The 12,073-nt window shown below is 43.1% G+C and overlaps 1 protein-coding gene across 1 annotated transcript in view; it reads left to right on the forward strand.

The window, feature by feature from the left end:
- The window catches only part of Pitpnc1 (phosphatidylinositol transfer protein cytoplasmic 1), a 253,057-nt gene that overhangs the window by 130,331 nt on the left and 110,653 nt on the right, over positions 1–12,073 (forward strand). The window contains exons 4-5 of the mRNA XM_058573717.1: positions 3,910–3,998; positions 4,930–4,937. Of these exons, the coding sequence (XP_058429700.1) occupies positions 3,910–3,998; positions 4,930–4,937 (97 nt within the window). The remainder of the gene's footprint in view (positions 1–3,909; positions 3,999–4,929; positions 4,938–12,073) is intronic.

Below are 12,073 nucleotides of genomic sequence, written 5' to 3' on the forward strand. Positions count from 1 at the left end.
TGGATTGTAAACACCAGAAGCTTCTGATGGACCTTTATACTTTCTTCCCAGAAGGTCTGAGAAGCAGCTAAACACCTTCAACCTGAGGCCAGTTCAGAACCCACCTTCCCCAGGCCTTCTAGTCTGGTCAGTTGTGATAGAGGGAAACTTGGGACTACATGAGAGGAGAAACAGTGTACCAAGTTCCTCAGTCTTGCTTCTGTTGAATTTGGAGCCTGGTAACTATTTGTTATGGTTATCATGGGGGGAGACAAAAATACCCACTATTAAGAACCAGGACTCTAGGGTGACTAAGTGTCCCAATTTGCCTGGGACTGAGTGATCTTCTGGCACATGGGAATTTCAGGGCTAAACCCAGGAAAGTCCCAGGTAAGCCAGGATGAGTTGGCCACCTGGCTGGATTATGTTCTCTTTCATACTAAAGAAAGTAAGAAAACCAAACACTTTGAAGTCTGTCTGAGAGGCATTGACAGAGCCGTCTTAGGGGAATATGAAGCAGTTGAATATCATGTCACAGTAGCATGTGTTCAGATTCTAGAAAAGCTTTAGAATTTAAATGTCTCTAAGTCCTGAGTGTTGGAGAGGTGGCCCATTGGGAAATTTGGTCCTGGCCTGAGCATGGATTAAGGACTTGACTCAAATTTGCCGTCTTTCTAGAAGAGAGGCTTTTGTTTGACACCTGGTAGTGAGTATGAATGACAGGCTTTTTCTTAGAATTGACAGTGTATATCGTGAAAGTGACAGCAACAGTGGGAACTAATTTAATTCCATTTTCCTTTGCAGGTCCTCATAAATCACTGCTGCAGGGGAAAATAAGTTTTACTTTCTCAGACATAAATGATTCAAATAATGATGTGTTCTGTGGGAAGGGGGACGGAAAGGAGGTCTGTTAGTGGGCTTAGAAATACTGAAATAGCATTGTTAGTCAGCTTTTTGTCACTATAACAAATACCTGAGACAATGAACTTATAAAGTGTTCAGGTTTATTTTGGCTTACAGTGTTAAAGGTTCTAGTTCATGATCAGGCAGACCTATTGCTTTTAGGCCTCTGATGGAGGTTTCATGTGACAATGTGGGAAAGGGGAGCTCATGGCAGAGCAAACTACTCACCTCATGGCCAGGAAGCAAAAGAGGAAGAGGAAATAGCTGGGGTACCCAAATCCCTTTTGAAAGACATGTCCCTAATGACCTAAGGACCCCACCTCCAAAATGTCCCACCACCTCCCAATAGCACCACCCTAGGGACCAAGCCTTTAACACATGGTCCTCCGGGGACCATTTAACATCCAAACTATAGCAAACATCACGGAACTTGTTGCAAACAAGTGGTCCCAACCTGCTGTACTTGACCCAATAAATGTCTTATACCAGAAGGGTTTCCTCTCCAGACATACAAAATCCTAGCAGCCATCTTGGCTGGATACTTGTGTTTTTTAGGGCATCTCACTGGAAAAGGTGATTGACAGTAGTTTGGCCTATCCTTCATGAGTTGGTGGATGCACAGCTACAATGAAGTTTCTAGATTCTGGAGTCATGACTGTTTGCAAATAGGAAAGGTCTCAGCATGAATGGAAAATTGTCATTGGTTTCATCTTCCTTCCAGAAAATGACTGTTACTTAGGAAAGTGGTTCTGTTGGGAGGCTTTTTAAATGCTAGAGAGAATGAATTATGGAGGGAGAAGGCACCTAGGCCTTCAGAGTGCTACACAGGAGGAGCCTAGTGCATTTAAGGAGAAGTGAAGCAGAGATGGAACCTCTCTGCACAAGAGAATTGTGGGAGCAGGCTCTGGGCTTGAAAGAGACATATGCACTTCATCTAAGCTAAAAAATGGCTTGCTTACTTTGAGAAGAATCTCCAACCCTGTTTCAGTCCATTAAAAGCATAAAAGCATATGTGCCCACGACTTGAATCTGCATTTCCCTACACATTCATTGGCGCATCACTTTGGGGTGTGGGTTCAAACAGAAAGGACCCCAGGGGAAGTCTTGCTCAAGACTATTTCCTGCAAGCAAGCCTGTGGGATTTTCCCACTCAATGTCAACCTCAGTTGCCCTCCAAAGTCACTGATGGAATCAGTCATCAGCAAAAGCTATAAAAACCCCTGCCAGGGAGCCGCCCATCCTTTGAGAAGCAGAATATAAGGTAAATGAGCAGTTACTGTGGAGATGATTTTATGGGACTGAGAAATTCTGCATTAGAGAAGCAAGAAGTGTCAGGTGGATTTTAAAGCAGCTTCGTTGTCTCTTGCAGCCCACCTGAGACCCAGGGCCGTGGGCTGACACTCACCCATCTGTTTCAACCCTGATCAACAGCCCAGAGCTTTGAGTTAGGTCCGGCCAACCATTGAAAATACACATTTGTCTTTTCAAAAGCTGGGCCTGGCTACTGTCAGAAATAAGAGAAACAATTTGAGAAGACACCCAAGGTACACAGTATTTGACAGGCCCTTGTTGTCATTTAGGTTTCACATCCAAGAGGGGTTTGGGATTTGGGGCTCAACTGGTTTGATGTCCTCCCTCTCCTGGTTTTATCAACTTGGAATTCAGAACTGCTTCTTGATGCTCTTTACTGCCAACACACAGCCCTAAGGGGCTGAGCATCTACGTCATCTCCCTAGGTCTGATCCACTGTGTGATGTTAGCATCCCAGACATTGCTGTAGGCACTGGAACAGGAAAGAAGCAGAAAAATCCCGGATATGTTGCTGTGGGGGGAGGGGGATAAAAATCATGTAGATTAGTTTAAAAACTAGATTGCCTTATAAGTTTCTTAAATATTATAAGGATGTTTGAGGAATTCTCTGGCCCTGTGCTCACTGTAGGGCTTGCCTCTGAAGGAAAACACAACAGAAGTTAATTAGTATTGCATGTACAAAAGACCTTAGGACCTTGTGCTTTTGTGTTTTTGCAAGTGACTGTCCAGGCCCTTGCTCCAAATGAATGACTCTGTCGTTGGATTAATTTCCTGTTGCTGACACAACAAATTTCCACAAACGAAGTGGCTTAAAACAATATAAATTTATTCTCTCAGAGTTCTGGGGGCCAGAAGTCTGAAATCGAGGTGATGGAAGTGTTGGATTGCTTGGGGACTCTGCAGGGCATCTGTTCCATGCCCTTGGCCGGTTTCTGCTGTCTGCAGCAGTCCTTGACGTCCCTCGGCCTGCAGCTGCCCCACTCTGCTTTCTGCTGCCATCTTCACATGGCCTTCCCTCTGGGTGTCAGAGTCTCAAATTTCCTCCTTCTTTCTCCTATAAGGGTTCTAGTAATTAGAGTTTGACTAACGTAATGCAAAATTATTTCATCTTGAGATCCTTAATTACATCTGCAAAGACCCTGCTTTTATATGAGATCATGGTCACAGTACGAGTTTACTGCATTATTTTGAGGGACACCATTCAACCAACTATAGCCATCAAGCGGTGATGTTTTTTTTTTCATGTCTCCAAGTTTCTCGCCTCTATTGCTTTTGCCCATTTTTGAAAGGCCACTCATACAGGTTGCTGGGTTGAAGCTGGCCTCTGTTTCCCCCACTTTGGGCTTAAGCATCCCCGTAGACCACTTCCTCCATGGCACCCTAAGAGACCAAGGCCGGGTTGGCTGACTTCTCCAAACATGGCGCCTCCCAGGCTCCAAACTCTCCAATCAAAGAAGCCAGGTTTACAGCCCTAGGAGCCTCCCTCCTCCAAAAGAGGCTATAGCCTCCTGCCTTTATGCATTTTGAGAGAACATGAGTATGCACAGGAAATGCTCAGCCACAGGTAAAAGCGCAGGGATAGGGAAGTGAAGGGCATAGAGAGAAGAGATGCTTGAGAATCCCTGATTTCTCTAGCAATTTATCCAGAAAGATCAGTAATGTGGCCAGGTTCTGAACAGGCTCTAATATCTTTTTTTTTTTTTTCTTTCCTCTTAGCAAACTGCCAAGTTGGGCTAGAGCTGTTGTCCCAAAAATATTTTATGTGACAGAGAAGGCTTGGAACTATTATCCTTACACAATTACAGGTAAGTCCTTAGCACAAGCAGTATGCCACATGTGGTAAATGCCAGGACACAGCAGTAGTGGAATTTCACTGAGTTAGAACCGATAATCCATACAGGGCTGGCAGGGGGCGGGGTTCAGCTAAGCCATTCCATCTTCCTCCCGGGAGTGACTGTAATAAACAGCCATCGACAAGGGAGGTGAAGACCTAGTCCTAGTCTCTTGAGGTTTTATTATTCCTATTTCTCCCTGTGATTCATCTCTAAAGTGGTTTATTTTGGCTTGTTTGAATTACAGCCCCACCCCAATTGATTATAATTTGTGTAAAAATTTCTACTGAGTCTTTCTGCTCCCAGTGACTTCCTTTGTTATTGGAATAAAATATGAAAATCTTTAAGATCACCTTCCTCCTAGAGAAGTGCTTATAAACTCTCTGTACTGAATACTGTACCAGAAACCATGGACCCCCAAATCTAGGTTTGGTTCCTGTTCTTGAATACACCAAATTCCAAGATGCCGTTTGCACATTCTTATAACAAGCTCTTTGTACTGGTTATAAAAGCTACTTTTCCACTTAGAAGATTTCCTTTGTGGTTAATGAAATGCTTTACTGGAATTATTAGTCTTTAATTCTGCTTGTAGAATGCCAACTCTTGGGTTTTTAATTAGCCACAAACCTATAGGCTAATTGAATCTTGTCTTCCTGTTCTTATCTGCCCAGCCACAACCTATTAAAATAGTTTCAGAACAGAAATGGAGACATTAGTATTTATGAAAATCTAATTATGGGAAGGTTTCTTTACTACATTTTTAATAATTATAGTTCATTTTTAATAATTATAATTATAACTCCATATTTTTTAGTTCTGTGGTGTGTTACACATAAATATGGTCTAAATCATTCTTATCTTTTTTTTTCTTTTCCCTTTTCTTCAAATGAATATCTGGAATCAGAATACACAGTAAGTATCAATAATTTTTTTTAAATATCCAATGATCAGTGGAGTAATTGGAACATTCCTTGTATTTGTCTTATCAATGTGATAGTTTTTTTAAAAGGAATAATTCTGAATCAGATATATTTAAGCATAGACATGTTACATAGTTTATATGTAATGCAACAATTTGAATGTTCTCATTTGTTCAAGAATATACCTGGATAGTCACTTTATAATTAACTTTTGAAGTACCTGGATAGTCACTTTGTATAATTAACTTTTGCTTATAATTTTTAAATGACTTGACTGCTTTATTGGGGATACATTCACTATCATAGAAGAATAGTTTCTAGCAACATGGTATTAAGGGATTTGAGGAATTATTGGGAGGTGGAACTTTTATATTAGAGAACTTCAAAATGGAAAGATATATGTGTGAACAGTTACCCTCAGAGATCTGGAGTGGACAGTTTCTGTGGCTTGATAAATATCTTCCTGCCCTAAGTTTCTCAAGTCATTATGTACACTAAAAGAGAAAGAGAGAGACCCCATATTATTGTGTTGTGATATTTTCAAATGGATCATTTTCCCCAGTGATATACCATCAGGCTGTCATAACAAGAAAATGGTTAATTGAATTGTGTTAAAAGGTTTTTGTTTTTTTTTTTATTTCAATCCAAACAACCAAAGGAAAGACAGATGGTAAAAGAAATAGAGGGAAATGATTCATCATGCCCTTAGTGTGGGTATAGTACCTGGCACATAGTAGGTGCTCAATAAATCATATGGTCTGACAGAGTGAGTGCATGAATGAATGATAGATACACAGGTTCGGAGGGCTGACAGGTGCTATGGAGTCATCTATACAAATAGTATCAAAGTTTTTCATACATTTACATTTATTTCACCCAAAGTACTATTGGTAATTATATCCCCTTATACTTAAGTATTAAAATCTTGTCTTTTATGAAATGATAGAATATATATAGTGGTTTTTGCCCAAATTAGGGGACTACTGCTCTCTCTTCCTTTTTTTTCTAAAATTTGGAAAATCCCTCCTTTCTAGAGCAATTAGCAGAAGGCTTCAGTGGCCTGACATAAGGGTTGGAAAACATTTTCTGTAGAGGGTTATATCATCAACAATTTCTGCTGAGTGGGCCATACAGTTTCTACCATAGCAGCAGCAGCCATAGACAACATGTAAACCACTTGGCATGGTCATGCTCACCCAGGCAGTGGGCCAAGTTTGGCCCCAGGTGAGTTGGCCGACCCCAGGTCTAAGGCAGAGAAGGCTGTCAGCACACTGTCTGTGGCCACAGGCAGCCTGATGCTTCCCTGCATCAGCACCCCCAGATTGCTGCCTGTAGCCATTGCATAATCATCAAGAAACAGACTTTGGAATGGGCTGAAACCTGTCTCCAGTGCCCATTGGGGGCTGTGTAGATTATCTTCCTCTAAGCCCCCATTTCCTTACTTGTATGTGGGGAAATGCAATAACTATCTCATAAGGAGGATGTAAAGTTACATTACGTAATTCCTTGAGAACTTAGCCTGGTGTTCAATGCATGGTAAATACTCAACCCAAGACATCCTTAAAAATGGAATCTCTACGGGAGTATAAATGGTGTTAGATTTTTGTCACTGTGACCAAAATACCTCATAAGAATGTACTATATAAAGGACTGAGGTTCAGGAAAAAGAGTGAATACATGGCTCTGGACAATGCCAAGGCAGTACTCTGAGCCAGCCTCCATTACTATAAACCTTGGTCACTTCTGAGGACTTCTGAGGGGCTTGTGGTCTTTACTTCTTTGCAACTTCTGTCCCAGAGTATTCCTGTACCTGTAATCAGACTTTCATTTATTTATATTTTTATTGTAGTACTGAGGATTGAACCCTGGGCCTCACACATGCTAGCAAGTGTTCTACCACTGAGCTACATCCCCAGCCCTACTTATTTTATTTTGAAACAGGGTCTCACTAAGTTGCTGGGACTGGCCTCAAACTTATAATCCTCCTGCCTCAGCCTCCCCAGTAGCTGGAATTACAGGCATGTGCCACTGGGTCCAGATAATTAGACTTTTAAAGATAAATAATTTTTAAAAAATTCTTTTTGGAGAAAGTTTGGGATCAAAACATACAAAGAGGAAGTTAGTTCCAGTTGCACCATCTCATACTCACTCTTTTCTATTGACTCAGAATATTACCTGGCCTCTTTTATCTGCTTTCTCATTATCCTGCCCCTATTTTTACAACCTCTTTCCCAGTTCAATCGTCTGTGTATTTCCGTCTGAGGTTAACTGTCATTTATTAAGTACCCGTGATATGTAGAACATCATGGCATCATTGAGGAAAGTCCTCCTGCCCCTTGGGGTCACAGTCCAGTGGGAAATAGCTGGACATTCCAGTCAAAGCCTGGGTTCATCAGCAAGTCATGGGGTTTATGGGAACCAAGAGGCTACTCAGCTGGGGGCAGGTTGGCAACAGACCTGTCCACGGGGCTGGACAAGCTCCAGACTGAGCTGCCAGCAGAGGTCTTGAATGGAGGGCAGAGGAGTAGTTCTGGGGAATTCCGCCAGACAAGCGGAGCCATGTGAAAGCAAGGCCCTGGGCTGAGGCTGAGGCTTGAGTCCCAGGCATAGGGCTCTGGTCCCCAAGGCAGGATGCATCAGTGTTAGGTATGTCATCTAATCACGTGGTGCTGGGAGAGTTGATAAACAGAAATAGAGAATGTTGTTGGTGGGACTGCAAATCAGTATAACCACTCTGGAAAGCGGTATGGAAATTCCTCAAAACACTAGGAATGGAACCACCATGTGACCCAGGTATCCTACCCCTCAGTTTATACCCAAAGGAGTTAAAATCAGCATGCTGCAGTGACACAGCCACATGAGTATTTATAGCAGCTCAATTCACAATAGCTATGCTATGGAACCAACCTAGGTGCCCTTCAATAGATGAATAGATGAAGTGTGGTGTATGTGCACAGTGGAATATTATTCAGCCATAAAGAAGAATGACTTTATAACATTGGCCAGTATTGGATGGACCTGGAAATACCATGCTAAGTGAAATAAGCCAATCCTCAAAAGCCAAAGGTTGAGTGTTCTCTCTGATATGTGGAAACTAATCCAAAATAAGGGGGAGGGAAGAATAGAAGTTCAGTGGATTAGACAACGGGGAATGGAGGGAAGGAAGGGGGATACGAAAAGGAAAGACATTGGAATGAATCTGACATAACTTTTCTATGTACACATATAAATACTCTCTCCCATGTTCGTGCAAGTGACGGAAATGCAGTTCCCCCTTGTTGGAATGGGCTGGCCGCGAAATAAAAGCTAAGAAAAATAGAACGGCGAAAGAACCATAGGATACAGAAAACATTTTTAGAAAGTGGGGGCAGGATGGGCTGGCCAATCTCAGGGATCGAGCTTCCTCACTGATAAAAGCAAAATGGAGCCCACACTTGCTTTATTTGTATCGGGGGACATCAAAGGCAGGGATAAGGTTTTAAGGGCAGAGTCTTGCTTCACCCATCTCAGGTGCTGTGTGGGATCTCTGGCAGAGCTTGAGGGGGAAGTTCACCTGCATCAGGTGGTCAGTCCCTGTGGGGGTGCCACGGGACGTTCCCCTCATTAGGCTACGATGAGCAACATAGTCCCCACAGCCCATGGATGGCTCGTGACAGAATACACCACAGTGAATCTCACATCATGTACATCCACAAGACTGGATCCTAATTAGAATAAGATATATTCCAAGCATGTACTATATTAAAATGGTTTCTACTGTCACGTATAACAAAAAGAACAAATAAAAAAATTTAAAAATAGAAAATGTTTAGCTAAATTTAAATGTCCAGATAAACAGTAAGTAATTTTTTAGCATAAGTATGTCCCAAATATTGCACAGGACATAGTTACACCAGAAGATTGTTGTCTTATTTTATCTGGCAACCCGATGGGTAAGAGGCAGCCTTGTGGCAGAACTAGTCTTAGAGACCCGAGTATAGTAATCACGCTATGAGAATCCGCCGACTCGGGAGGGCCAAGGGAAGAGAAGGGATAGGAACTGTATGAGCCAGGAAGCTGCCCTGCAGTTGGCATGCACAGTAAGTCAGATGCCCTGTGGGATCAACTGGGAGGGGTCTCCTGCCTCGGTTGGGATTGGTTCAGGAAGTGGATTTATCGGGCCGAGTTGGGAGAAGTTAAACTGAATCAGATGAACTCATAACTATCAGTGTTTCGAGGAAGACCAGTGCCACATTAAGTGTCATGGTTGAGGCACAGAGAACTGTAGAAAGGAGAGAAGTGCCATGTGGGGAAGTGTGGTAAGATTCCTAGGAGCAGGAGACGTTTCGGTGACTTGAGGGATAGCAAAGCCCCACTGCAGACACCTGCCGCCCTTTGTCAGCTCGGGCTGATAGCAAAATACTATAGACTGGGAGCTTAAACTACAAGACACTTATTTCTCACATTTCTGGAGGCTGGGAGTTCCAGATGGAGGTGCAGGTCAATTCGTTCCTGGTGAGAGGTCTCTGCATTCTCACATGGTGAGGAGAGAAAGCAAGCTTTCAGTTTTCTTCTTCTAAGGGTACTAATCCCCTCATCTGAACCTCATTAGCTCCCCCAGGCCCATCTTTGGACACTGTCACGCTGGGGGGTCAGGTTCGATCAGTCCCTAGCATGCCCACTCCAGCCCAGGAGGCAGGTGCTGGATCCTGGCCACCTAAAGGGCAGATCATGGTGCTTGGAATGTCAGGTCAAGGTCTAGATCCAGTTCTCCTCAGGGACTCCACATTGTTGCTGACTAGTTTGCTTTTATTTTCCATCCCAAATATAGGACAGCTTTTCTTTCCAACTCCCCAGGACTAGGGATCTGGATTTTTCTCTGTCTGCCCCAGGTTTATTCCTTCAGGCTTACAGAGCACATTTTGAAGCTGCCGCCCCCGGACTCGGACCCAGCTGGGTTCTCACACTGCCCACAACAGCCTGGGCTAAAGAGCCCACCCTGTGCTCTGAGTACAGGTCTGCGCCCAGGATTTATGACAGATGCTTTCAATGTCCTTCATCTTCCTTCCTGTTTTAAGTGCATTTTAATTGAGCTCTTTATCCCCCAATCCTTTAATCCTGAATTCATCTTTTTGATGTCTTTCTCAGTCTCCTTATTTCCTGCTCTCCACCCAAAAGAAAAACGTCTCCAACGCCAGAGTCACGAGTAGGGTCACTGTGCCCTTCCTTTCTCAGAGAGGCAGCCCCAGGGTTCTGAGAACTCTTGACCAGTGTCTCTGCCAGAGCGCTAGTGTGCCTGCACCTGGGATCACGAGGTCTGCCTCTGACTGTCCAGCCTGTTACTTAGACCTGGTACTGCGCCCTTTTGTGAGAAAACCCAGGCTAGTGAACTTTGTACTTAGGGTCATCTAGGACTTTGACATTTTCCTCATTATCAAGGCAGAGAAGCTTTTTCATCACTGTGAGTGGTTGTGTGTGTTTAGAATTCTATGGAAATGCCATTTGGCCAGGAAGTGGAAAAATATCTTTAACCTGATTATGGGGAAAAATCTCAATTATATAGTAAACAAAGAAGAACACAATAACAAGTTTTCCAGAAGACTGACCATTTAACCAGTTTATCGAAACTTGCAGACTCTCCTGAAATTTGAAAAGGCACAAAGCATGGTGCCCAAGGAGACTATCTGCCTTCCAAAGTAATGGCCTTTGTTTTCTACTAGAGCTTAAAAAAAAAAAAAAAGAAAATTTCTCTTGAAGATGAACGTAACACAGTGGCATCAATTTAGCCTCAGTAGTAACAAAGGAGAAAGGATTTTTTTTCTCTTTTGTAGGAATTTGAAGACCTCAGTTATAGTGAGTTGATAACAGTGACCTAGAAAGTATATATACGTTGCTTCATGACCACTCCTCTCCATCACAATATCCTTTATTAAGAATCCATGGAGAGCTGAACACATGCCTGTATACTCTGCAGTTTGGGAGGCTGAGATAGGAGGATCCCAAGTTCAAAGCCAGCGTCAGCAAAAGCAAGCCGCTAAGCAACTCAGTGAGACCCTGTCTCTAAATAAAATACAAAGTAGGGCTGGGGATGTTGGTCAGTGGTTCAATGGTTGAGTGCCCCTGAGTTCAATCCCCAGTTCCCCCCCCCCCAAAAAAAAAAATCCATGGAAGCCAGGTGCAGTGGAGCATGCCTATAATCCCAGCAGCTTAGAAGTCTGAGGCAAGAGGATTGTGAGTTCAAAGCCAGTCTCAGCAACTTAGGAAGGCCCTAAGCAACTCAGCAAGACCCTGTCTCTAAATAAAATATTTTTTAAAAAGGGGCTGGGGATGTGGCTCAGTAGTGAACCATCCCTGGGTTTAATCCCTAATACCAAAAAGGGAAAAAGAAAAAAAAAAAAAAGAATCCATGGAAGAGGCAAGGACAAACGGGATACACCTTCCCATTAGTTAAAATGGTGACCGTTCCACAGGGAGAGAAGGGGAAGAGTCCACTGTTACCCAACATTTTCATTATTTAGACAACACAAGTAGGAAAAGAAAATTGTAAGAGCGCAGGGAGGATGAAATGACTAATGAGAGCCTCAAACAGTATTAAGCTGCTATGAGAGATGGTATTGTTGAGGGCTGGTTTAGACAAGCCTGGGGAAGAGAGCAAAAGCTGTTCACAGTTAGAACCTGTCATCAGTCACCCAGTGTGAACTCAGGTTATCTTCCCAGGAGTGGCAGTAGGGAGATTGGAGTATTTTTCTGGAAGCAGTGAACTGTCTTGGGTGGGAATTTCACTTACAATCTGGGCCTCATGAGCTTCCCCGGTAACCCAAAGAGATATAGACCAACGACCTCCGTTCTTCGGCCCTCTCTCCCTTCTTAAGCCTCCTCTCCCTGACCTTCCAACCAAAGAGTAGCTGTAGCTACTAAACTGTATTAACTAGGAAATCAGAGATAAGTCCAGGGAAGAATACATTTATCATCCCAGGCTGATTAGAGAACCATCTGGCCATCTCCAAGTGTCCCTTCTGTGGGGCATGGAGATGCAAGTTAGCTGATTAGGAAATAACTTGTATCTACATCACAACTAGTTCTAATATCCAATTTTGTACTTGATTTTTGGGACAAGGGAAAGTTTCATTTCCTTAGGAACAGGGCCAT

This window comes from Marmota monax, unplaced genomic scaffold, assembly GCF_021218885.2.
Source record: "Marmota monax isolate L192 unplaced genomic scaffold, Marmota_monax_Labrador192_F-V1.1 WCK01_AAM20220418_F8-fsc00285, whole genome shotgun sequence".
NCBI classification, from domain to species: domain Eukaryota; kingdom Metazoa; phylum Chordata; class Mammalia; order Rodentia; family Sciuridae; genus Marmota; species Marmota monax.